This window comes from Saccopteryx leptura, chromosome 6 (genome assembly GCF_036850995.1).
Source record: "Saccopteryx leptura isolate mSacLep1 chromosome 6, mSacLep1_pri_phased_curated, whole genome shotgun sequence".
Classification (NCBI taxonomy): Eukaryota; Metazoa; Chordata; class Mammalia; order Chiroptera; family Emballonuridae; genus Saccopteryx; species Saccopteryx leptura.
The window spans coordinates 11,784,947-11,812,028 of NC_089508.1; the positions used below are offsets into that span (position 1 = coordinate 11,784,947).

General features: G+C 52.2%; 1 protein-coding gene across 2 annotated transcripts in view; it reads right to left on the minus strand.

Moving 5' to 3' along the window:
* Positions 1–27,082, minus strand: part of RIN3 (Ras and Rab interactor 3) — a 126,921-nt gene that overhangs the window by 66,681 nt on the left and 33,158 nt on the right. For both annotated transcript variants that reach the window (XM_066343783.1, XM_066343782.1), the window contains exons 2-3: positions 25,673–25,874; positions 6,368–6,485 (exon numbers count right to left, since the gene is read on the minus strand). In XM_066343783.1, coding sequence (XP_066199880.1) covers positions 6,368–6,485; positions 25,673–25,874 — 320 coding nt within the window. The remainder of the gene's footprint in view (positions 1–6,367; positions 6,486–25,672; positions 25,875–27,082) is intronic.

A 27,082-nucleotide genomic window follows, 5' to 3' on the forward strand; every position in this document is an offset into this window, starting at 1 on the left:
AGACAAAGACCTAGAACTGTCCGCCTTTCCAAAGCTCGCTCATGCTTTCAGAAGAGGTTTGCATCAACCAGAGCGCCCAACTCGCCACGATGCAAACAGCTAGAGCCTGCCTTCTCCATGCCAACCCTGACTCTCATTATACTCGTTCCTTATCTTTTTTTTTTTTTGGACTTAACACATTTTAGTCCAAATACAGGTGTAAATATCACTCTAGAATAATGGGCCAGTTGGTAAAAGGGTCAAACCCAAGAGCGCCTGTGCATTTCTTTCGTGTGGACTTCAAAGTCATTCTGGGTGACAACACCCTGACCGGCCCACACAGACCGATCTCTACTCCCAGGACTCACCTAGAACTTCCCTCCTCCTTGGTGTAAGGTCTCCCCCATCCGGAGGTGAGCGCTATCAGTGCCAATCAGCACAATGTTCACCAGGTGCCCATGAGGTGCATTCTGCTCCCAAGTACAAGTGTATCTCTCAGCGTCCACTACTGGGCCTGAAACCACAGGCCCGAGAGTGGGAGACATGCCCAGGGCAGGAAGAAATCCCAACAGAGCTGGCCTGGCCAGGCGTTAGCAAGCCAGGGCTCCGCCAGGTAGCAGGGAACAGGCGGCGGGTAAAGGGGCTGCCCGAGAAGCTAGGGGCAGGTGGCTCAGACCCAGTGCCCAGAGCCACTTCCTGTGGGGGTCGGACCACACCGTCCACCACCACTGCCTCCTGGTTCCTCTTCTAGAGACAGGGGCCGCTGCTTTTCCTTTTCTTAGCAGCCCGCAGAAAAATGCCATCACACGAACATCTCCTTGTCACCACCTTCAGCGATGCAGACTAGTGGAAGAGCAGATCGTGCCCCGGCCGGGTGGTTCATTACAGCCATGAAGGATCAGGGCTGCCGTCCAGAAGCGGACTAGCCTCCATCCGTCCTGTTCCTGCTCCCTCGTCCACGGTGTTTGCTGTCCCAACTTGGACATGGGCACGAGTAATGATTAGAAGAGCTAGGCCTCTTCTGCTGGTTCTCCACTCCTTCCTGCCTCCCACCACACACACAGAGAGCTGTCTCTCAGGGTCCCCGATAAAGCTAAGTGGTGACTCAGACACCGCAAAGCCTTGTGGTCACCTTAGTGTAGCACAGAGGAGTACTGGGGATGCAGTAGCTGATAAAACTCATTCAAAATCATCGCGACTCCTCCCTGCTGGCCACATGCAGGCGGAAGGATAATACTTCCCATCCCGCGGCTGTCTGACCTGCTTTGGCCAACGAGATGCGAGGGGACACAATACCTGCCACCTCTGCATAAAGCCTTTGAGAGCAATGTGGAATTCTGCCACCCGTCTCCCTCCCACCACCCCGCCCCATGGTGCTGCTCTTTCAGCCCAGAATGAAGGTGTTTTCATACAGTCTCAGCTGACACGTAACAGGAGTGAACGATACACTCACATCATTTTGTGTGCATACACACCCCGTGTGCATATACACCCTGTGTGCATATACACCCTGTGTGCAAGTCACTGTAGTTCGGGGCTGCTTGTTACTGTGGCATAACTAGTCTGAGCTGACTGTTCAGGGTTTGGCAGAGAAACCCTGCACGGGGAACTGGAGGTCAAGGCTGCACACAGACGCACAGAGGTCTCCAGTCCGGGGGAGGCCTGCTCATTCGAGGCAGACAGGTGAGGCCGCAGCTGAGGCTGACCACCCACTTTCGGGAGATCCCCTCGCCTCCTTCCCTGGCCTCAGCTCTGCGTGGGGAGTCCCAACACAGGGCCCCAGTTCCAGGCCCTGGGCCTTTCCCTTGCCACTTCCTCCTCAGGCCGCCCTCCGCGGCAGCCACCCCAGCCACAGGGGGACTCAGGCTGTTGGTGGCTCCCTCCTCCCAAGAGGGACTACGGGCAGGCCCCCGTGTACTCGGAATTACCCAGAGCCTCGGCGCCATGTGTGTGGGCTCGCTCCACGCCTCCTTTGGCTTAACCCTGCAGGAGGATTAACAAGAAAACAGCAGCAAACACGACTCCAACCTCCCGTTGTTCCCCAGGGACTACCCTAAGCACTTTATTATCTTTTTCTGGAGATCTAGTTGATGCATGAATCGGACAGCATCCCATCTAGCGAGTGGAAGGGTGCTCCCTGTCCTGAGCACTTTGGGCACACTAACTCCTCCCAGCACCCTCTGGGGCAGGCGCCATTGTCATCCCCCCTGCGGGACCCTGGTGCCCAAGGTCACGGAGCGAGTAAAAGGCAGCCCTGGGCTTCCGGCGCGAACTGTGTGTTTTCTATAGTCCGGGCTCCCCCACCAGGCTAAGGAGGAAAATACCGAGTGGGAAGACGAGAGAAAAAAGGTAGGCCCAGGGAATCAACATGGCAAAGATACATATTACCTGCTCCTGCCTTAATACCGTCTGGGTTTGCCATGGGCGCAGATCTCAGGGGTCAGAAGTGAGGGGAGCAGTTAAGTGGTGTAAAGAATGAGCAAATTAAAACACACAAACACAGACCATATCTGCGTAGTTACAGTGCATGGTCACAGATCATGAGTAGAAGTGTTATGTTATATAAAGGATTTTTGGTTTGGTTTTTGACCATTTTTTTTTTTTTTTTTTGTATTTTTCTGAAGCTGGAAATGGGGAGGCAGTCAGACAGACTCCCGCATGCGCCCGACCGGGATCCACCCGGCACGCCCACCAGGGGGCGACGCTCTGCCCACCATGGGGCATCGCTCTGTCACGACCAGAGCCACTCCAGCGCCTGGGGCAGAGGCCAAGGAGCCATCCCCAGCGACCGGGCCATCTTTTGCTCCAATGGAGCCCCAGCTTCGGGAGGGGAAGAGAGAGCCAGAGAGGAAGGAGAAGGGGAGGGGTGGAGAAGCAGATGGGCGCTTCTCCTGTGTGCCCTGGCCGGGAATCAAACCCGGGACTTCCACACGCCAGGCTGACACTCTACCACTGAGCCAACTGGCCAGGGCCTTGACGGTCTTTTGAGCAAAGCTGGGTACTGAATTTTTAAAAGTTTGAAAATGGAAAATGATATTCTACCACATGGTGCTGGGTGGAAATCACAAACGCAGGGAAGTAAGCTGCCCCCATCCCCAAGTGCCCCTGTGTGTCCCTTGGCCTCCTAATCGGAAATAAGACACACAATCGGACACGGTGCCCTGGTTCCAAGCTTTCTGACCAGGGTCCAGGAGGCAGGGCAGCTTGCGGTGTGTGTGTGTGTGTGTGTGTGTGTGTGTGTGTGTGTGTGTGTGTGTGTGTGTGGCGGGGCGGCTGCATTTGGACTGGAAAGACCTAGAAGTGACTGCCCTGGAGGCTGGGGCAGCGAGGTGGGAGAGAAGCACACAGCAAAGGCGAAAAGCTGAACTTCCAGGCATTCTGTCGGTCCAGCCTGATTTCCGCTTCCTCCAAGAAGCCTTCCCGATCAGCCGGACCTTGAACAGTATTCCCTTCTTGCACTTTCCAGAGCGCATGTTGACATGTGACAGGTTCAGCACATCACTACTCCCACTTTTAGGTACTTTCCTGATACTGGTTTTAAAATCTAAGAGCACGTTTGACGCTTGGGGTTCTAAAGACACGTAAGTAACTAGTCTCTAGGCAGGGAAGTCCTTGTGGCCTGGCTACTCTGATTAAGAAGCAGGACAATGCAAGTCCATTAGCAGATAGGCTGATGTCTGTCTCTCTCTCAGCACCTCAAGAGAGCACCTAGGGTCCTTGCCGCCCCAGAGGCACCTGCTGAGAACGTCTGAGAAAGGGTTCTTGGAGAGCAGCAGGTGCCCCAAACAACTCTACTCTTCTGCAGTCAGTAGAGGGCGCTAAGTGTTTGGTCTTAGAAAACTAGATCTCTGTTTCCTTCCACTTCGAGATCCCTACCCTTTCTTTCCTGCTGCACAGGGGTCATTAACATCCTCTCTATAAACCAACAACCCCACACACTCTATCACCTTACATTTCTAGCAGTTCAAAATCCAAGCCCTCTGGCTCTGCCTGGACATACACCTGCATCACATTTCCCAGGCTCCTTTGCAGCTGTGTGGTCATATGACCGAGTTTCAGCCAATGGCATACAAGTACAGGTGACACACACCCACTTCCAGGGCTTGGTAAGATCCGCCCACAATCCTCCTCCAAGCTCTTTGCCCTTCCAGCCTGTTGGTCTGGAGCCAACCATGGGAAAGTGGAGGCTGTGTGCTCGGGGTGGCAGAGCCTCCATTAGCCAACGTTCCTACACTTTACTTATGGATCAGGAATCTTGCGTATGAGCAGGAAACCAGCCTCTTCTGGGTTTCAGCCATGATACCTTTTGCTGTTATTGCAGCAACTGGCTAATCTCCCCGTGTCCATGTTCTCCGTAGCCTGACTCCACTGGACAGTCACCCTAAATTGTCTACTTATTGTCCCCCGCTCGATCTGAATGGAAGCTCTGAGAAGCAGGGATGGGGTTTGTTCCCTGCTCTGTCCCCAGTAGCAGGATGGTGCCTGACACAGACGAGACACTGAGTAACTATCTGAGTAACTATCTGTTGAACACACGGATGAGTGAATTACGTTTTACCCATTCTTCGTGAGTGTGGGTCTCTATGGAAAGGACCTTCCACAGCAAGGGCTGGGACTGGCCTCTGTTTTCAACTTCTCCTCCTACTCCCGACTTAGAAAATCAGCTAACTAATGCACTCACCCTTCAGGACCCAGCCGTGTTCCCTACTCTGTGACACCCCTCCCGGAATCCTTCCCACCATGGTTTGTGAGGAACAGAGCGGAAGAAATAAAATGTGGTCACTATAGTCAAGCTGCTCAATTACTGAAATCAAGTAGGCTGAGGCACGAGGAAGAGGCCATTCCTGTCCTAACTAGCCTGACGACTTAAACGTTTGAACTTCCGAGGCCTGCATCAGTGCCTGGACACGTATCTGGACACATACCAGACCTGTGCATAACCTTCTGATTATCTCCCGAAGGAATCACGTATCCAGACCACCGGCCAGCCGCTGACATCCATTGTCCTGACCACTGGATGTGACCAGACCTCCTGGTACCCATCCTCCAGGTCACCCCCCATCTCACTGATAACAGCCCCGGCCCAATCTTAGGGCTAAGAAGCATGACTGATCATTCTCAAGAATGTACTTTATAGTGTAAGAATTCTTAGCTTTCCTGTCTTTTTGGAACACTTCTGGGTTTCTGCCTAGTGCCTTCAATAACTCTCTATCATTCATTTCTAGCCAACACCTCCAGACTCATTTTGAGTTCATTCGACCTCTGTGTCCTCTGTGGCCCTCAGCCCAGGGTCCCTTTGCAGTCACGCCTGTCACACTGCACAGCAAGTATTGATGTCTGTTTTCCCCACCCACCATGTCCCACACCCTCCAATTAGACTGGGAGACCCTTGCGGCCAGAACTCTGTCTTACTCGTCTTTGCATATTCCCAGTGTTGCACATAAGCGACTCTGAAGAAACAAGCTTTCCAAAATTGTTAATAAATATTTAAAAGTATTTATGTAATATTTAATTATGTAAACATAAATTACATATGTACATAATATATAATTATGCATAAGTATGCATAAATATAGATAAATATTTATATTATGTACTTATAATACTTTTATCATATTTAATACGTATTTTACTCTCTAGCTGTCACTCTGTTGCTAAGCAAGAGTAAAAAGCTTCCCACATGCACTGGGCCCACTTATAAGAGGATCTAAGCGGTACTTGGGATATTCTTCAGATTCCTCTAACAGACTTTTGGGCCCTTGGTATGTGGCCTGGCGCAGGAGAGGAGGGGAAGCCCACACAATTTCACTGTGCACAAACCCACCCTTGGTCAGGGGCCCCCAAACACTCTTCCACTGAGGTGTAAGCCTGCTCCTGGCAGCCCTGGGCACACACAGGATTTTTGTCTTTCAAAGCACTTGTCCATTTGACCCTCACAAAGGTCCTGTGATACCGGCAGGAAGTGACTACTATGTCCATTTGACAGGTGAGAAAACAGAGGCTCGGAGAGGATCAGTGACTTTTCCGAGGTCACAGCTTGAGTATGTGTTCAGCTGTCACTAAGATCCAGGGCCCCAGACACTTCCTCTCCATTTCCTCCCTCTCTCTGGTCCGAGCAAACAGGCGGCAACTACACAGCAGCTACAAGAAGCAAAGCCCACAAGCGGTGACATGGTGAGCGGAAACTGACACTGACTCTGTGTTTTAAACCAAGTTCAAACAAACAGGGCCGGACAGCTTCAGTGTACTGAAAGCTTCCCCCTGCTTCTAATTCTAAACTCCTCCGGCCTGATGGGAGTGTCTGTGGTGGTGGTGGTGCTGGGGTAGCATCTGCTGCCGCTGCTGCTTCTGTGTGGTCGGAGGCCAGAACGGAAGGATGAGTACTTACTCGATTTTTCTTCTTTAATGGTATATTCGAGCACCTCGGACGAGCTCTCGTTCAGGGAAGGGAACTGGACACAGAGCACCAGGTGCTTCAAGCAGCTGTCCTGGCGAACCAGGAATGTCTGCAACAGAAGAAGGGGGGATCCGTGAATCAAAGATGTGGGTGGAGGTCAGAGGGACAACAGAGAGGTGGAAGTCATCTGGAATATTCCAGAAACAAGGAGGCACAGTGGACCGCCAAGCATCTCTCAGGAGATTGGGGGATTCTGTCTTAAGAGCCATGTGTCTGTCACCTGGCCCATGTCCCCTGGTTTCTGAGCCTCAATTTCTCATTTGCCCACAGAAAGGGGTTCAACTAAACGGATGTTTCCAGAAGAATTCTGTGTTGTAGACAGAGTTAAGCAAGGGGTATTTAAGATGCAGAGTCCTGTGTCCCATCTCGGAGATGCTGGTTGGTGGCGATGACAGGGGCAGAGGCAGGAAAGCTCCAGGGGACTCTGATACAGGGTGAGTGGGGGGGGGTCCAGGGTCTGATACAGGGTGAGTGGGGGGCGTCCAGGGTCCACACTTAGAGAAGTTTAGTGTTCAGAGTCAGGCTGAATTTCAGTCCATCCCCACATGCTCACCAAGCGTGTACACCCTGGGGGAGGCTGGTGAGAACCGTCACAGATAGCAGCCAATTCACATTATTTTCCCCACAGATATAAAGAAGCTAAGAGTGAGTGCAGGGCTTCCTCTGTGACGGGAACTGTTATGAAGACTTTGTATATCTTCACTTGCTCTTTATCTGTATCCCTCTGACGCTGAGTCTTACTGTTATCCCCACTTGACAGATGAAGAAACCGAGGCACTTGCTGATCCTGACAGACACACAGCTGGTGTGCTGAGTGAGTCAATACCCGTATGGGCGTGGCCTGCAGGAGAGCTGTAAGGGGCAGGGTTGGGATTTGGCCCCCCAGTCCTGGTGTCCCTGCTCGACACCCCCTAGGCTACCTGGCCTCTTCCTGCACCGTGGGTCTCTCAGCAGGTGGGACCTGTCCGTTCTGCTCCTGTGGGTTTACTCAAGTCTAGTAAGACAATATCTCTCGGCCTTGAGGCTGCGTCTCTGCTCCAGTAACAAGCGTCGCCCGAGTCCAGCCAGAGCCGGGGTGTTTGTAGACCCTTCACTCCTGCTTCTCCTGTGGCTCCGCTTGCTGAGGGGCTGCACTCCCGTGGCCATCACTTACAAACTTGGTGGTTTAAAAATGTCCTTTTCAGTCTCTGCTGGCCCTACCCAAACTCAGCCATCCTTTCAGGAAACAATAGGTACCTGGAATGTCCCCATCCTCTGGGGGCACAAATGCCCCTGGGGAGGAGGGACTTAGCATTCCTTAGCCAAGGCCGGGTCATTCCTTCCTTTCCTAAGAAAGGTCACTGTGTCCCCCTCCCCTCCACCCGCATCCCCAACTGGGGGTCTAAGCTTCTTCCATTCAGGCCCCGGGCGCCGGGGCTGGAGTCTGGAGGACCAGGAGCCCAGCCAACGCTGCTGAGGAGCAGCTGCGTGAACGGCCACTGGCACCTCCCCGGGGACCTGGCTCCCTAAGCCAGGGGCTCGAGGACCACGGAGATGGCCCTTCCTCCCTTTCCCCAGAGGCACACTGTCGTAGGGCCCTCTGGTGATGCTCCAAATTCTCTGCCATTGTTATTGCTATTCTTATTATTGTCATATTTCTATGTTATGATACAATGTTGTTATTATGTTTCAGTGTTATCACTGATGGTAACAGCTAACACACATTCCCTCCCAGGCTTCCCCAAGCCCTGACATCAGTTCCTCAGTGTCCCTGACCTTACTTAACTCTCTTATTAACGCTATGCGGGGGGTGGGGGGCTATTATTATCCCCATTTCATATAGGAGGAAACTGGGAGAGGAAGTAATGCCCAAGACCGCCAGGTTAGTAGGTGCTAGCACTGGGGTCTGAGCTCAGGCCCTTAGAGTCTGCATCCTGAGCTCTCAACTGCCCTCCACCCAGCCCAGGGGGTGGGCTCCTGGGCTTAAGGTTTTTCAGATTAAGGTTTTGCTTTTCCATGACAGTGCATGTCCCCTTGGGAGCAGTGACACGAATCCGTGAGCCACTGAACGGAGGTCGGAAATGAGTTTAGCAGCCCCTCTCGGGAGCCTGCAGAGAGCGTGAGAACTCAGGGCGCACGGAGGAGGACCGAGAGGGAGGCTGGGGGGGGGGCGGTGAGAGGCAGGTGGGCTGCTGCCTGCAAGGGTGCCCACCCTGGAGGGCAGCCCTCCCAGAGGGCCCAGCAGGAGGACAGCTCACCTCCAGAGGCCTCTGCCCCAGGCTCTGAGACAATGCCTGGGCCCCTGGCACCGCCTGGCCCTGCTCTGAGCGGCAGCATCACGGACCTGAGCCCGTCTCCTGGACCTGAGCTGACCGCACGAGTATGCTGTCTTTCAAAGAAAAGAGGTCATTTTGCCTCTTCTTCAGGGGTCCAAGATGCATCCTCCTACCCACCAGGCTGGTGGGAACCAGCAGTGTGCAAGGGAATGAGTGTGTGTGTGTGTGTGTGTGTGTGTGTGTGTGTGAGAGAGAGAGAGAGAGAGAGAGAGAGAGAGAGAGAGAGAGAGAGAATGAGTGTGTGGGTGATTTAAATATATATATTTATCTGGCCTTTGTCCCCTTTCCTGACAAAGCTTCAAAAATCCCTGGAATTTCCTGAATGATGGGAGTGTCTTTTGTTACTCACAGACAGCCTCTTGTGACCATACCTGAGGGAAAGTTATCAGATGACTCCTAGTGGGCCCTTAGTTTCAAAGGGGGTTGGAACTTGCAGCCCTGACCCCTGACCTCCCAAGAGGAGGGCTGGAGTTCAAGCACGTAGGCAATGACTTAATCACGCATGCGAGGAACACTCGATGAAACCACTGGACGCTGAAGCTCAGAAAAGCCCCCGGTGGTGACACACTGATGTGCAGGGAGGGTGACAGGCCCAGAGTCCCCCGAGAGAGGGTCTGGAGGTTTGCACACCCCTCCCAGCCCAGACCTCACCCCTGCTCAGCCCTTCCACTCAGCTGTTCTTGAGTTGTATCCATTTGATAATAAAATGTTCATCACAGGTAGTGTTTTCAGCGAGTCCCGAGTCATTCTAGTGAGTTAGCAAACCTGAGGAGGGGTCATCTCTGTAGCCACGTCAGACAGAAGTGTGGGTAGCCTGGGGACCCGCTGGTGTCTGGCAGGAAGGGCAGTCTTATTGGGGACCTTGTCCTTGAACTCGTGGGGTCGGTGCTCACTCTGGCAGTCAGTGTCAGAACTGAACTGAGTTGTTGGGACCCCCAGCTGGTGTCAGAGAACTGTTGGTGGGAGCATGAGTGAGTGTGTGTGAATGAGTGTGTGTGTGGGTGAGTGAGGAATCGAGTGAACTCTGGGCCGCCCCTAGGGCCTGTCCCCTGGGGCTCTGCGGACGTGGGAGGGAGGCCTGAGCCAATCGGTAGTGCCCATGGGAAGGCCGATAGCAAACCCGGGCCCCTGACCGCGGGCCAGGGCAGGAGTGGAGGATGGCGCCCAGGATTCTGTCTTTAGAGGGAATGTGCTCTGTTACCCACGGGGTGCATGTGGTGGTGGTGGTGGGGAGCACAGGCCCGGTCGCTCGATCAGAACCTCGAGTACATAGCAGAGCTGCCTCCATCCTTGAATGTCAGGAATGGTACAGGAAGGAACGCAGTGTTTTTCAAACTGTGGGTCATGACTCATTAGTGCAACTGTCATCAGCCTTTCTTTTTTCCAAAATAAAATGCAAGAGTATAAAACAGAAGATAATAAGGATGAACTCTATGTGTACACATGAGCATGTGTGTGTGTGTGTGTGTGTATGTGTGTGTGTGTGTGTGTCAGAGAGAGAGTGAGAGAGCGCTATAGAGGGCTAGGACCACAGTACAGTGTATATTTCTTACTCTACTGACAGTCCCCTTCCCCCCTGACTATTCGGACAGTCCACTGGTGTCTCCCTAGGGTGACTGCAATGACAAATCATGGTTGCCAGCTCAGCTGGGACCTCCCTCGAGGCCGCCCTCCATCTGATTGGTTCTTCTGCACTCTGCACGTAACTTTCTGGACTTCCTCACTTCACTGAGACAGCGGCCCTGTTCTCTGCCCTCAGGTTCCACAGGGAGACAGGAACCCTCAGACGGGAACCCCCAGCTGGGGGGACAGTTGTGACTGTCACAGTCTGTCACAATCTGCATTTCTTCTCAGGCTCCCAAAGGGCTTTGAGAGGCCCGTTATGAGTTCTGTGGCCCTTGGTAATTCGGTGGCTTCCCTGAACCTCAGTGTTCTGGTCTGTCAATGGGGACAATAACGCCTAAGACCGCCCAGCAGAAACAAGAAAGGAAGTCAAAGCCCTCAGTGTTGAAAGCGACTAAGACACTGCGCAGGCACAGACCCCACGGGGTGCGCGGGTCTCCAGCGATGCTCAGTCAGGACCCATTCTCCACTGCCCCTCCCCCACCCCACCCCTCCGCTGGTCTTTGTTCTTCAGTCTCCCAGTGTCGGGCTCCAGCTAGGACCAGGGACCCGTCTACCGCGTGTGTTACTGTGACAAGAATAAGGAGGATTTCCCTGAGGCGGTGGTTCAGTCGATGGTACGGGAGCCACAAGTGAAAACAGCGGCGGAGGCCCACACCCCAGCCCAGGCCCCTTACAGGGGGCATCACCCAGCCCGCGCCGCCGCCCTGAGAGGTTGGTACTATTACTACCTCCGCTGATGGGTGAACACTCAGGGTGCGGAGAGGGGTCAAAGAAACCCCAGGCCAGGGGAAACCTAGCCCCAGGGGTCACCTGGAGCACCTCACGTGCCTCCTGTCATCAAGTCTGGGTTCTGGACTCACTGGGGGGCAGGGTGAGGGGCGGAGGTGGTAGGCCCCCCAGGCTAAACTCTGACAAGTCCCCAGTTCTGAATGCCTGACTCCCACCCCTTTCAGTGTGACTGCAAAGCCTCACACAGCACCTCCTCTGCCAGGTCCTGGAGTTCTTATCTGAAAAGCCAAGCTAAGGCCCTGGGGGGGGGAGGGGCTGGGGGAGAAGGGGCTGTGAATTAGTCGGGGGCAGGTGGGGAGGGGTGCTGGCAGGTGCCTGCAGTGGGCAGCACCTGTCAGTGGGGTGCCTTGGCCACTGTCCTTTGGAATAAGAGGGTCTGTTCTGCATTCCCTTTTGGGGAGGTTGAGCTGCTTGCTCACCAGTCACAGGGTCCCTTCCAGGAAGTATCCCAGGCAGCATGTAAATGACAGTGTCCCTGTGCAGCCAACAAAGGCAGAGCAGTGGCTCCTGCAAGGCATCCTAGGTTCTGGCCAAGCTCCTGTGCTTACACTCCCCGAGTGAGCCAAGGTCACTGCCAGGAGGGAGACCACCTGTGTGAGCTGTGTGAATTTCCCTGGCCCCCAGCCTCAGCAGGGGGCCCACTCAGAGCTCTCGGCCAACACCCTCGGGGGTCCCATGTGCAGATTCTCCAAGCCCACCTTGCCTCTCTTCGTACCCCCTGCAGCTAGCTCTCTGGAGATACAGCGGGACTGGAATCCCAGCTCTGCTACCTACTAGCTACATGTAAATAGGTGAGTTACTTTTACTTCTCGGGGCCTCGATTTCCTCATCTGATCACGAAAGTAATCATACCCATCTTTCAAGTTCGTTGTGAGAATTGCTGATCAGGTGTCTAAAATGCCCGGCCCAGAGTATGCACTTATGTAATAATAATGTTTACTATTATAGACTACTAGCATTTACTGAGCACAATACCATGTGGTAAGATTTTTATATGTGTTTTATATGCATAACCTCATTTGATAAATAAACACTTATTTATAAGATTACTACTATTATTATGTATCTTCAATTGAACCAAGAGATAAAAAAAAAGGACTCAAAGACCAACCACTATGTGGCAGATTAAAAATGGCCATGAATTCTTTGCAGCTTCTCTCATCCAGAGATAGAGTCTATTCCCCACACCTGGAAGGCTGGCCTTGGGACTTGCTTTGACCAAAAGAATGCAGCAGAAGTGACACTGTGGAGTTCCGTTTCCACACTCACACTTCTGGACCACAGCCATCATGTGAAGATGCCTAGCCCGCTGGAGTCCGGTGGCCCAGCCAACAACCGGCACCCGCTGCCAGCCATGTGAGCGAGGTCATCTCCGGCCAGCCAGGCCCAGTCACACTGCCAGATGACTGCGGCTGCATGACTGACCCCAGGAGAGATCAGCAAAAGAACCGCTCAGCAGAACTCAACCCAAATTGCTGACCCACAGAGTCGTGAGCAAATCAAATGACTATTTGAAGCCGCTGACTTTTGGAGTGGTTTATTAAACAACAGTGGGTAATGACATAGCCACAGGGTAGATAGACACGAAGCCTCCTCCTTTGGGTAACCCCCTCTCTCTTTCTTCTATGAGGCTCTGCTGAGGGATGCCCAGAGCTTGGAGGTGGGGTTTCGGGAGCCAGTGATGTGCCCAGCTCCTCACTCCAGCCAAAGAAACTGAGACCCAGAGATGGGAAAAGACCTCCTGAGGTCACATCACTTATTAGTGGCAGAGCCAGGACAATGCCAGTGACCTTCAGGGCAGGGTCCTCTACAGTCCCTGTCCTTCAACCCAGCCAATCCATCAAGTGTCAAATGAGCATGTTTAAGCCAGGCAGCAGGCAGGTGCCTTTGAGCAGCTCCCTCCCGGGCTCGGAACTATTTCTCCCACTGTAGAGACAAGAACTCAGTGTGCAGAGGGGACTAGCAAAGACAGGGGAAGGAGTGGTCTAAGCCAGGGGTCCCCAAACTTTTTACACAGGGGGCCAGTTCACTGTCCCTCAGACTGTTGGAGGGCCGGACTATAAAAAAACTATGAACAAATCCCTATGCACATTGCACATATCTTTTTTTTTTTTTTTTTTTTTTTTTTTTTTTTTTTTTTTCATTTTTCTGAAGCTGGAAACAGGGAGAGACAGTCAGACAGACTCCCGCATGCGCCCGACCGGGATCCACCTGGCACGCCCACCAGGGGCGACGCTCTGCCCACCAGGGGGCGATGCTCTGCCCATCCTGGGCGTCGCCATGTTGCGACCAGAGCCACTCTAGCGCCTGAGGCAGAGGCCACAGAGCCATCCCCAGCGCCTGGGCCATCTTTGCTCCAATGGAGCCTTGGCTGCGGGAGGGGAAGAGAGAGACAGAGAGGAAAGCGCGGCGGAGGGGTGGAGAAGCAAATGGGCGCTTCTCCTGTGTGCCCTGGCCGGGAATCGAACCCGGGTCCTCCGCACGCTAGGCCGACGCTCTACCGCTGAGCTAACCGGCCAGGGCCATATCTTATTTTAAAGTAAAAAAACAAAACGGGAACAAATACAATATTTAAAATAAAGAACAAGTAAATTTAAATCAACAAACTGACCAGTATTTCAATGGGAACTATGCTCCTCTCACTGACCACCAATGAAAGAGGTGCCCCTTCCGGAAGTGTGGCAGGGGGCCGGATAAATGGCCTCTGGGGGCCGTAGTTTGGGGACCCCTGGTCTGAGCGCTGGGCCTCGGGGCCCTCTGTGTAAGGCTTCATTCAGCCTGCAGGCTCAGGAGTGTGGCCGAGTTCAGTCCTTAGCCGAGGGACCCCTCTGCGCTGCTTCCTCCTCTGTGAAATGGGATCATAATCGCTCCTGCCTGTGACAGTCACTATGAGTTCGCTCCCCGAGAACCAGTCCCTGCTTTCCCTTGCCAACGGACCCAGTTCTGACCTGGGCGCACTGTGTCCCACCTCAGGAGACGAGTCACGTTTGGTCAAAGCCGATCATAGCTACTCTGTTCCGCTCTGCCATTCACCCCCTTCCCCAGCCTCCCTCACAGTTAGGAGTGCAGTTAAGGCATCTAGAAACACATTTGTCCCCTGACAGAAAGACAGAGCCTAGGAAAAGAAAGCCTTTTGCCTCTGACCTCCAGCTTTTGAAGGGGTGAGATGGCTGGAGCTCCGTCTGCCATTTTGTCACCATGAGGACAAAAAGGTAACACCTTGAAGACAGGGCTAAGAACCTGGGTCCTGAAGACAACACTGAGCTGCTAAACTAGTTCTAGACCACAACCTCCAGATTTCTCATCAGGTAAACAACGGTAGCCTTATGGGAACTCCAATAGGCTGGTGTATTGTTGCTTAGAGTAAAAAGCCTTCCTGCCTGACCCAGCATCTCAAAGGACTATTGAAAGAACAGCACAGGTGACTTCAGTAGAGTGCCCGTTACATAATAAGCACTCAGTATATGGTGCCCCCCTTCCCCAGGGCCCCCTCCCTGCCCCAGAGTCCTGAGGACAAAAGGCACAGAGCCTGCTACTGCACAGAGGTAGAATTCCTATCCCTAACTGTCCCTGATGGCTCCATGAGTCAGAAAGGCCACATGGTGGGGCAGCAGGTGCCCCAGACAAGGAAAGCCATCTCCGTTAGCAGCTGCAGACTTCAGGCCGCAGCCCTGAGCAAAAAGGTGAGCTCAAGGTGAGCAGCGGGGGGAACATGAGGTGACAAGTCCAGGCACCAGGGTGTGCTCTGTCCACCACTAGGACACTCGCCTCTGGGCAAGCCAGGACGATCACAAACGGAGCACTGTCCCACAGTGGGACAGGCCGTCCAGCCCTGCTCCTGAAAGCCTTCCTGATGATCCAGCCCACCCACCATCCTGGCTGCGCCCCGCGTGCTCCCTCACCCTCTCTCCTCTGCGGGGACAAGCACCACCCTGATCTTGCTGGCCGGCGTCTGAGTCAGCCTGCCCCTCCGGCCCCCTTACCCCCTTTCGGCAGCTCTCCCCACGCACTGGATTAGGAGCACTCAGAAAGCCAAAGAGTCCTCTTCCCTGAACTATACAAACCGACAGGCGCATGCCCACTGCGAGGGTCCAATCCCCAGCCCCAAAACAACAGTGGGGTGGCGGTCAGAGCTCTCAGTGTGAGGAGGGCACTTGGTGTCCCTCTTACACCTGACCCTGTTTTTTTGTGTCTTTTGGAAAGTCACTTCCGCTCTTCGAGCTGGCTACTCCAGTCTAGTGAGCGGGTGGGGGAGGGCTGCAGGTCCCAGGATTCCGTCCTTCTAGAAAATACTGTCCCGGCATCAGTGACCTGGGGTCTTTCCCAGATCCCAGGAAGCTTGCACAAAGGTTAGTTTCACGGGTAAGTTCCCGTGCTGCAGGAGGCTGGGACAGCCCGTCAGGGAAGCCCCTCCCTGTCTACCTTCCACCAGTATGTGTTCTGGAAAGATCAACTGAGTTCAGTAACGGCTGGCACAGAAGACGCTTGGGGAGAGAAGTATGCAGCCACCGGGCCCCCCTCCTTCTCTGCGAATAAATATATAAAAACCCAACACTAAATACACTGGAATGGTTTTGTTTTTACTATACATTTTTGGCCCGGACTGTCCAGCGCTGTCTGCTTTTCCACTTTGGTTATTTTAGGCCTATTTTCCAGTTGCTCGGGGAAACTTTCCAATCATGCCCATTAGGGCAGGAACAGAAGTGGCTGGTTCTTCCCAGAGGCTACAAGTGCAGGGGCTGCCACGCCGGCGGGGTCGGTGGTCCAGTGGCCGGAGACGGCTCTGGACACGTGGCCCACTTTCCCGTTACACAGAACGGAGCTGTGCTGCAGCAGGACGTGGAGCTGCCCAGGCCTGGCTGCACAGAGTCACCCAGGGAGCCCTCACAGCTCCTGAGGTTAGAGCTCCACTTCAAACCCAAGAAGCCAGCACTTCTGGGGCTAAGGCTGAGAGAGTTCGTTTGTTTAAAGCCTTTGCAGGCAGTCACTTAGTGGCTGAGCCGCTTACTCAGGGCAGGCTCCTCACCATCAGGGTTCAGTTCCCTTCCTTATGAAGTAGAAAGGCTGCCCCCCTGCCCTGCAGACCTTTTGGAAAGATGAGAGCCGGTGCTGGGCACAGGGCAGACCCATCTAACTGCTCACTGTGACTCAGTGGTGTTTGCACCAAATGACAGACTATGGGATGGCTTTGGTGTTCCTCGGACTCAAAGCCTGGGAAGGTTCCCTGAACCTCGTGCCCAGCTGGTCCCCGTCACAGCTTGTGTCCCCGCAACTCTTGAGCTAACACCCCACCACCAAAGAGATCTGATAAGAAGTCTCTTTCGTTCAACACCACCTTGTGGCCTAAAAGCAATGACACTCTAGGAGCAATGAACACAAACAGCCTCCTGATCTTGGCTTCAAATCCTGTTCTCCAATAAAAGAAATAAAGGCTCCTTGGAGGAAAGGCTGGTTCTGGGATTGGGGCAAGAAAATGCAAGAGAAGCCTGGAGCATCTTGTCGTGACAGGAAGCCAGGGAGGGCTCCAAAGGACGAAAGAACAAACAAAACCCACTCACAATAGAGGCACGTCACAGGGACACAGGAACTAGTTCCTGGTGGCCAAAGCTGCAATCATTTGAGCAACAAAGTCACTAAAGTAGCATTGGATTATAACTGCAAGCATAAAATAAATACCCGTGAGTCCATATTAATGGGAGTAAATGATTGAATAAATAAATAATTTAGGTGCCGGTCGATAAGCGAAGCCCACTGTGTGGTCTGTGCACAGTGACTTCCTTCTGAAGAGGACAGCGGGGAAGGGGGAGAAGGAGTAACTCTACAGTGGAGAAACTGACAAACACGGCCGTAACCAGGTGACCATGGTCAACATCAAGCGTGATAAGTTGTAGAGAGCGTTTCTACACAGTGTCTGAATGCGTCCGGCCTCCATGCAGCTGAGAGAGGAGGAAGGGCCCGGCTGGCCTTGAGTGACCCGGCAGGGCAGGTCACTATGACAACTGGAAGCCTGTTCGTGGTATCAGCGCCAAAAGCAGGGCGGCAAGCACACAGCAATACCACGGGCTCAGGATGTCCCGATGTGCTCGTACGATAGAGCATTACATAGTCATCCCCTCCACCCCAGCACAATGCCCTCTTGTTTAAGCATATAGAACAAACCGGTCTTCTAGGCTCGGGGTCACTGTGTCTCCATCAGAGCACACTGTCCCACCTGGCCCAAACTCTATGTCTCCGTGTTTTCCTTCATCCTCCTCGCCCCCACTCAGGTCTTCAGTTCCCCGCGCTGGCCGTGGCACGTGGCACCAAAATAGGGACCTGAGCATGGTGGGGGGGCTAAACATCTCAGGCGAGAGGGCGCTCCTTGGGAAGGTCGCGTGTCAGATACCAGTGGAGGTGAGGAGCGGATTTTCACCAGGTGTAAAAGCATGGGCTACTCTGCTTCCCAAGAAAGAAATCTCTGTGTGCAGATGCTCAAGGCAATGGTAGGAGCCTGGGGCTGTACTGTCCGCGGGAGTCAGCTTTCTGAATCTGTACATTTTGTGCAGGAGACATGCCCCTGGCTCCCTGCAGAGGGGACTATTAGTGAGAAAACCTGGGCAAGGGTTGGTAAGCAACTGGAGGCCCGGGATACGGCAGAAGGCCCAGATAGATTCCGTTACAGCCTTCTCCTTGTGGAATTTATTTAGAGATTGTCGGATCCTATCTGAGAAGATAAGAGATGGCCGTCAGGCACTTGAGCTGCCCATTTGAAAGAAGCAGTGAGAGGTTATGAGGGTCCTTGTACTCCTCGCCCTCCCCCTCCTTCTGTGCCTCCCCCTGGCCAACCCCCCACCCTGTTTGCCACTGGAGTGGAGGAGCAGGGAGAGGAACCTCCCCGGAGTATAGACAAGAGGCGGAGGAAGAGCGGGAGGAATGGGAGGAGGATTCCTTTGCTCTTAAAGAATTTAGACATAGTTTTTCTGATAGGACAGTGAGGGATATCCCTCAGACCAACCCTAAACAAACCATTTTGAACCTCAGTCCCAAGGGTCATCAGATTGGGATTTACCTCTAACTTCACAGCACTCCCACCCCTATTCCTTACAGCCCTAAGGGCAACGGTCAGGAATGAAGCAGGTTCCCACATTGGATTGGATGTGCTTCCGTTCTGCCAGAATGCTTTAATAGTACAGGAACGGCCGAACAAGTTTGTGATTGGTCCCAAAGATTCACTGTCTCTCATCCTCATCACAATTATATGACTCCTAGAGGTTTTACAAACAATATACTTGTAACTGTTTCCAACCGCCTCCAAAGGGAGTAGTGGCGGTTAGCCCCCGCCACAGATTTTGTAAATTTTACCCGAACTCCTCCGGCTTCTGTCCGTTCCCCCTGTGTCACTAAACCCTTCTGTTGTGGCCTCCAAGCATGTGTCCAGCCTCCGTGTATACTTTTAGCTGGTCTGGTAAATATTATTCCAACTGGACTATATTATACAGTCCAGTGTGTTCACTGTAATCTGACAAATTATATCACTAGACACCATAAAGGACAGGACAGTTTAGCATTAAAACAACTATCTTTTCGTATGATTCCAGCAAATATTTCTGGACCCTGGTATGATGATGCAGGGCTCCAGGCTTTAGAAGAGATACACCAATTACTTATCCACAAGTCCAAAGGAGTTGTTGGCGTGACCACATTCGGCACAGTAACCCTCATAGGCTTACTGGCTTCCACTATAATAGGAGCTACGGCTCTTACCCAAAGTATTCAAAATGCGCACTATGTCAATCAATTGTCTCAAAATACTTCCTTGGCTTTACGTGATCAAGAACATGTTAATTTAAAGCTGGAGGCAAAGCTGAACACATTAGAAGCTGGATTTCTGAACTTAGGTGATAAAATTCAGAGCATTGCCCTGGCCGGTTGGCTCAGCGGTAGAGCGTCGGCCTAGCGTGCGGAGGACCCGGGTTCGATTCCCGGCCAGGGCACATAGGAGAAGCGCCCATTTGCTTCTCCACCCCTCCGCCGCGCTTTCCTCTCTGTCTCTCTCTTCCCCTCCCGCAGCCGAGGCTCCATTGGAGCAAAGATGGCCCGGGCGCTGGGGATGGCTCTGTGGCCTCTGCCTCAGGCGCTAGAGTGGCTCTGGTCGCAATATGGCGACGCCCAGGATGGGCAGAGCATCGCCCCCTGGTGGGCAGGCAGAGCGTCGCCCCTGGTGGGCGTGCCGGGTGGATCCCGGTCGGGCGCATGCGGGAGTCTGTCTGACTGTCTCTCCCTGTTTCCAGCTTCAGAAAAATGGAAAAAAAAAAAAAAAAAATTCAGAGCATTAAAGTACGCCAACAACTCCTATGTCAGGCAGCCTTTCAGTGGACCTGTGTTACCGCTGTTCCCTATAACCAATCCCAATGGAAATGGAAGAAAATCAAAATGCATCTTCAAGGAATTTGGAATGATAATAATATTAGTATCGATGTAGCTAAACTACAGAAACATATTCAAATTATTCAAGATAGCCGTGACAATATTGTTAGTCCGGCACAAGGAGCAAATCAAATTTTTGACAATTTACAAGGCTTTCACCCTTTTAATATGCTTAAACATACTACTTGGTATTTGATTGCTTTAATAATATGTTGTATAATTTTGTTTTGCTCATTTTCAGTAGGATGTCGAGTCATCCAAAGACAGTTCTTCCAAGCAAGCACAGCACGCCATCGCCTCCATTTAAGAAATACGAAAAGGGGATAATGTAGGAGAGTGGTCTGAGAATGACATGTTGCCGTAAACAGACATCATTCATGCAGACTCAGGGACACCGGTCCTTGACATGATTATCTGACAGACATCATTCATGTGGACTCCGGGACACCGGTCCCTGACATGATTATCTGACAGACATCATTCATGTGGACTCCGGGACGCCGGTCTCTGACGTGATTATCTGACAGATATCATTCATGTGGACTCCGGGACGCCGGTCCCTGACGTGATTATCTGACAGGTATCATTCATGCGGACTCCGGGACACCGGGTCCCTGACATGATTATCTGACAGACATCATTCATGTGGACTCCGGGACACTGGTCCCTGACATGATTATCTGACAGACATCATTCATGTGGACTCCGGGACGCCGGGTCCCTGACATGATTATCTGACAGACATCATTCATGTGGACTCCGGGACGCCAGTCCCTGACATGATTATCTGACAGGTATCATTCATGCGGACTCCGGGATGCCGGGTCCTTGACATGATTATCTGACAGGTATCATTCATGCGGACTCCGGGACGCCGGTCCCTGACATGATTATCTGACAGGTATCATTCATGTGGACTCCGGGATGCCGGGTCCCTGACATGATTATCTGACAGGTATCATTCATGTGGACTCCGGGACGCTGGTCCCTGACATGATTATCTGACAGGTATCATTCATGTGGACTCCGGGACACAGGGTCCCTGACATGATTATCTGACAGGTATCATTCATGTGGACTCCGGGACACAGGGTCCCTGACATGATTAGCTGACAGACATCATTCATGTGGATTCCGGGACGCCGGGTCCCTGACATGATTATCTGACAGACATCATTCATGTGGACTCCGGGACACAGGGTCCCTGACATGATTATCTGACAGGTATCATTCATGCGGACTCCGGGACGCCGGTCCCTGACATGATTAGCTGACAGGTATCATTCATGCGGACTCCGGGACACCGGGTCCCTGACATGATTATCTGACAGACATCATTCATGCGGACTCTGGGACGCCGGTCCCTGACATGATTAGCTGACAGGTATCATTCATGTGGACTCCGGGACGCCAGTCCCTGACATGATTATCTGACAGACATCATTCATGCGGACTCCGGGACGCCAGTCCCTGACATGATTAGCTGACAGACATCATTCATGCGGACTCCGGGACGCCAGTCCCTGACATGATTATCTGACAGGTATCATTCATGCGGACTCCGGGACACCGGTCCCTGACATGATTATCTGACAGGTATCATTCATGAGGATTCCGGGACGCCGGTCCCTGACATGATTATCTGACAGGTATCATTCATGAGGATTCCGGGACGCCGGTCCCTGACATGATTATCTGACAGGTATCATTCATGCGGACTCCGGGACGCAGGGTCCCTGACATGATTATCTGACAGGTATCATTCATGTGGACTCCGGGACGCCAGTCCCTGACATGATTATCTGACAGACATCATTCATGTGGACTCCGGGACACCAGGTCCCTGACATGATTATCTGACAGATATCATTCATGTGGACTCCGGGATTAGGGTCCCTGACATGATTATCTGACAGGTATCATTCATGTGGACTCAGGGACGCCAGTCCCTGACATGATTATCTGACAGGTATCATTCATGTGGACTCCGGGACGCCAGGTCCCTGACATGATTATCTGACAGGTATCATTCATGCGGACTCTGGGACGCCGGTCCCTGAAATGATTATCTGACAGACATCATTCATGTGGACTCTGGGACGCAGGGTCCCTGACATGATTATCTGATAGACATCATTCATGTGGACTCCGGGATGCAGGGTCCCTGACATGATTATCTGACAGACATCATTCATGTGGACTCCGGGACACCGGTCCCTGACATGATTATCTGACAGACATCATTCATGTGGACTCCAGGACGCAGGGTCCCTGACATGATTATCTGACAGGTATCATTCATGTGGACTCCGGGACGCCAGTCCCTGATGTGATTATCTGACAGACATCATTCATGTGGACTCCGGGACACCGGTCCCTGACATGATTATCTGACAGGTATCATTCATGTGGACTCCGGGACGCCGGTCCCTGACATGATTATCTGATAGACATCATTCATGTGGACTCCGGGATGCAGGGTCCCTGACATGATTATCTGACAGACATCATTCATGTGGACTCCAGGACGCAGGGTCCCTGACATGATTATCTGACAGACATCATTCATGTGGACTCCAGGACGCCGGTCCCTGACGTGATTATCTGACAGGTATCATTCATGTGGACTCCAGGACGCCGGTCCCTGACGTGATTATCTGACAGGTATCATTCATGTGGACTCAGGGACGCCAGTCCCTGATGTGATTATCTGACAGACATCATTCATGTGGACTCCAGGACGCCGGTCCCTGACGTGATTATCTGACAGGTATCATTCATGTGGACTCAGGGACGCCAGTCCCTGATGTGATTATCTGACAGATATCATACATGCGGACTCAGGGATGCCGGTCCCTGATGTGATTATCTGCACAGGAGGCTTCTGTACTGTTGGTCACCTCCTATCTCCCCCAAATACGTGCTTACTAGATAGAGGATGATCGCCTCATGTACTGGAGCTTTATGATAAGTAGATAAAGAGATGCCTGCATTTAAGAAATAGAAAAAGGGGAGATGTAGAGAGCCACAGCGTCCGAATGCGTCCAGCCTACGTGCAGCTGAGACCAGAGGAAGGGCCCTGGCTCGGCCTTGAGTGACCCGGCAGGGCAGGTCACTATGACAACTGGAAGCCTGTTCGTGGTATCAGCGCCAAAAGCAGGGCGGCAAGCACACAGCAATACCACGGGCTCAGGACGTCCTGATGTGCTCGAAGGATAGAGTGTTACATAGTCATCCCCTCCACCCCCAGCACAATGCCCTCTTGTTTAAGCATATAGAACAAACCGGTCTTCCAGGCTCGGGGTCACTGTGTCTCCATCAGAGCACACTGTCCCACCTGGCCAAACTCTATCTATGTCTCCGAGTTTTCCTTCATCTTCCTCGCCCCCACTCAGGTCTTTGAATCCCCATGCTGGCCGCAGCAATAAATCATGTTGACAGTATGTACCTTTGACATGATGTGATGACAATGACCCCAGTCTAACCATCTGAAAACTCCCAATTGACGGACATGCTACAGAATTTCTGACCAGAACTCCTCAAAACCGTCAAGGTCGTCAAAAACAAAGAAAGCCTGAGAAACTGTCACAGCCATGTGACATGATGACAAGGAGACATGATGATTAAATGTAAGATGGTGCCTCGAATAGGCTCCTGGAACAGAAAAGCAATATTAGGTAAAAGCTAAGGAAATCTGAATAAATTATGGGCTTTGGCGGATACTAATGTATCAGCATTGGTTCGTTAATTGTGACAATGTGCCCTGCTAATGTTAGATGTTAATAACAGAAGAAACAGGGTGAGGAATGTGTGAGGAAAACCTCTGGATTATCTTTGCAGCTTTTCTGTAAATCTAAAACTTCTAAAATAAAGTAAACAGAGTAATACCGTCTGGATGTAGAATGAATAAAGGCGACTTTTTGATTGCCTTGTTCCTGGATATATAAATATATCAACATTGGGCCAATAAGTCCCCACCTTATCAGAGAAACGGGCTGCAGGGAGGGAAGCTGGGAGCACTGAAGAGGGTGGACATGGTCCAGGTCACACAGATATTTGGGACAAAGGGGCCAAATCGCCTGACCCCTGGCCCCAGGCTCGATGGAAGCACTGTCTCTCATCGGAGCCAGAAAGGGTGGGTCCAGCTGATCTTGGAAGACTCCGTGAGCTCTCACAGCCCGAGGACCACCCACAGTGTCTGTATCTTTAAGAACACTGAAGCCACTGCACTAGGGGGATTTCAGACAGTTCTGTGGGGGAAACATTATGTAGCCAAGTATCTTCCCAGCACTCCTGATCACACCGCGCCACCTCTGTTCTTATCAGCTGTGTGAGCGCAGGCAAGTGAGTTAAATTCTCTGTGCCTTCACTCCTTCCTCTGGAAACGGGGACACTGATAACAGCCACCAGAGAGAAATCGCTGTGAGGATTAATAAGACCATGCAAAGAGCAACTTTTGAGTAAATGCTGGTCAATCTTTTAATCAGGGCACGAGCTTAGGGCTTCGCTTCGACTTGAAGATACAGAGGCTCCCGGGGAAGAACGGGGTGTGAGGGCAGGGAAGGTAACAGAAGACGCATCTGCTCCTGTTCTGTGGCAACGGCAGGTGGGACTTCGCTGGAAGTCCCATCGGTTTCGGTTATTCCAATTTCCAGGTACAACTCCCTATTCGATAGGTTTCATCCAGTCCAAGGTGAGAAGGCGTCCCACTGACCAACTCAGCCCTGTGAATTCATGAACTTGGACTCAGTGTAGCACTTCAAGCCACAGGGAAGGTGAGAACAGCAGAAGCGCCCAACGACCGAAAGATACGATCCCATCTGCCTCAGATAAAACGTGTGCGAACGATACAGCACCGAGGCACCCAGATCGCCCGGGTTCAAATTCCAGCTCCGGCACTCATTCCCCGTCTCACCGGGGAGAGGTCACTCATCTTGGTATCTCAGTTACCTCATCTGTAAAATGGGCAGAATAGTAATTCCTCCCGCAGAAGGCCCCTGGGAGGATAAACTGTGCTAATTGACGGGAGGAACTTAGACGAGCGCCTGGAACAGAGTGAGTACTTAGTGAACACTAGGTGTCACAGAGGCGGGACTCTCCAGGGAGAGGGCTGGGGAGATACACGTGTCCTCCCCACAGTGACTCCCGGTTGCCAGGGGCCTGGGAGGGAGGAAGGAGGAGCGACTGCTTCATGACTAAGGGCTCCTATCTCGGGGTGATGAAACGTTCTGAAACGAGATAGAGGTGGTGACTGCACAACACGGTGAAGTACTAAGTTGTGCACTTTAAAGTGGTTAATGTTATGTTGAAGTGCACTTCACCTCCTTCAAAAACCAAAAAACAAAAGCAGAAAGATGTGTGGGAAGTGGGTTAGTTGGGAAAAAAAAAAAAAAAAAAAGGTGGCCCAGACCTTCATAAGATACTTCTTCCTACTTGATCAATCCTGTCCAGCTTGATCTATTTTTACAAGGGTGTCACTTCTATGATGAGACAGAGGACCTGTAACTGCCTTTCTACAGGGGAAGCAGCACGTACGAGAGGCTGCGCGGGGGAGGGGTGGTGCGGGGGGGGGGGGCAGCTCTGACTCACCTCTCCTCTCCACCTGTCCGTCACCTCGTGAACGGCTCACACCGCTGGGAGGGCAGTTCTATTCACAGCCCCATTTCAAAGTGGGAACCGTCAGACTCAGAAAATGTAAGCCACTTGCTCAACTCACAAAGCCAGACTCCAAAAAAAATCTTTGGCCCCACCACACAGCCCCTGTTCTCATCAGTAAATAAGGGGGGTAAAATGAGTCCTCAGGTCCCCCTGGTTCTGGGACTCTCGTCCCCAGTCACCTGCCTGAGTTCTCAAAGCGTCGGTCCTGCCTGCGGCGCCCAGATGCCCAGGGAGCCCACAGCAGCCACACGCACATCCGCCTCGTCTCCAGAGGGGGCGCCTCTCCGAAGCGGAAACCAGCCCTCCCACGAGTGCCCTGCTCCTGAGGTCTGGAAAACGCCCTGGTTCACGAGCCGAAGAACCTAAGCGAGGGAAGCGAACAAGCAGCTCCTCGTGGCTGGGCCCGCCCCGCTGGCCTCGCGATGGAGGGACCCCGACTCACCCCGGCCGCCTCCCGGTGCAGGATCCTGGCCGCCTCCGCCCGGGTCAGGCCCAGCTGCAGCCACACTGGGCACGTTTTGACGAGCTTCTCCAGGACACTGATGCCCCGGGGAAGAAGGCAGTTCTTCGGGGTGACTGGCAGACAAGGTCCCATGTCTTCCTCCTCCTCCTCTTCCTCTCCTCTGTCACCATCTGGAGTAGGACTGCGAACAGAAGCAGAGGATCAGCCCACCTGTGGTCCCGCACAGAGGGGTTCAGAACCAACGGGAGGGGGCTCAGTTCAGCTGTGCTTACTTATTTAGCCTCTAGGAGGACAGTGGTCTCTGGAGAGTTAAAAATAATAAATGAACTGTTCACCTTACAATGCTTATAATGAAATGGGTTAAACATACATAGGAAGGACCAGCCATAGCACCAGACTGGAATAACTATAACAGAAGCACAATGTGACAAAAGTAGCTAATCCCAACCCAGGGCGGGTTGAGGGGGACACACCGGGGGAGCATTCGAGCAGAACTCTAAACAGGATACATAAAAACTTAAACGAAAATGTAACTTACACACAATGAAATGCACAAGTCTCTAGTATAGGGTTAGATATACTCTTCTTACCTACGTCTAGACCCGTTGACTAGTACCCAGTTCAAGATAGAGAACCGTGCTGTCCAATACTGTAGCTACATGTGGGAAGCGAGCTCTTAAACGTGGGTGGTCTAGGGAGGGGGTTGGGGGCCTGGGTGAAAAGGTGAAGGGATTGAGAAGCACAGATTGGTAGTTACGAAATAGCCACGGGGATGTAAAGTACAGCACAGGGACTCTAGCCAGTGATATTGTAATAACTATGTATGCTGCCAGGCGGGTACTAGAAATATAGCAGGGAACTCGTTATAAAGTTGATGATTGTCTAACCACTATGCTGGACATCTGGAACTAATACAAAATGATATTAAATGTAAATATCAATAGTAAGTAATGGGGAAAAAATTACAAAGAAAAGTGGGTGGTCTGAATTGAGACATGCATACAGGATTTTGAGCACTGGATATGAAAAAAAAGACTGTAAGTAGCTCATTAATAATAGTTTATGTTGATTACATTTTGAAATGATAACAGTTTAGACATACTGGGTTAAATAAAACATTATTTAAATTAATTTCACCTATTTTCTTTTTTAATGTGGCTACTAGAAATCTAAACTTGCATATGAGGCCTGCATTCTATTCCTATTAGATGTGCTGATACAGAGGTTTCCAGAAGTCTGCCTTGTGTCCCCTCCCAGTCGACACTCCTTGCTCCCCCCACCCTGAGGATGTAATCAGTCCAGGTAGGGGAAGGAGGATAGTTACAGGCCTAAGAAACTGCAAAACCAGAGCAGAGGTCCTGTGTAAGAGACCTCAGGCCCTGCCCAGAA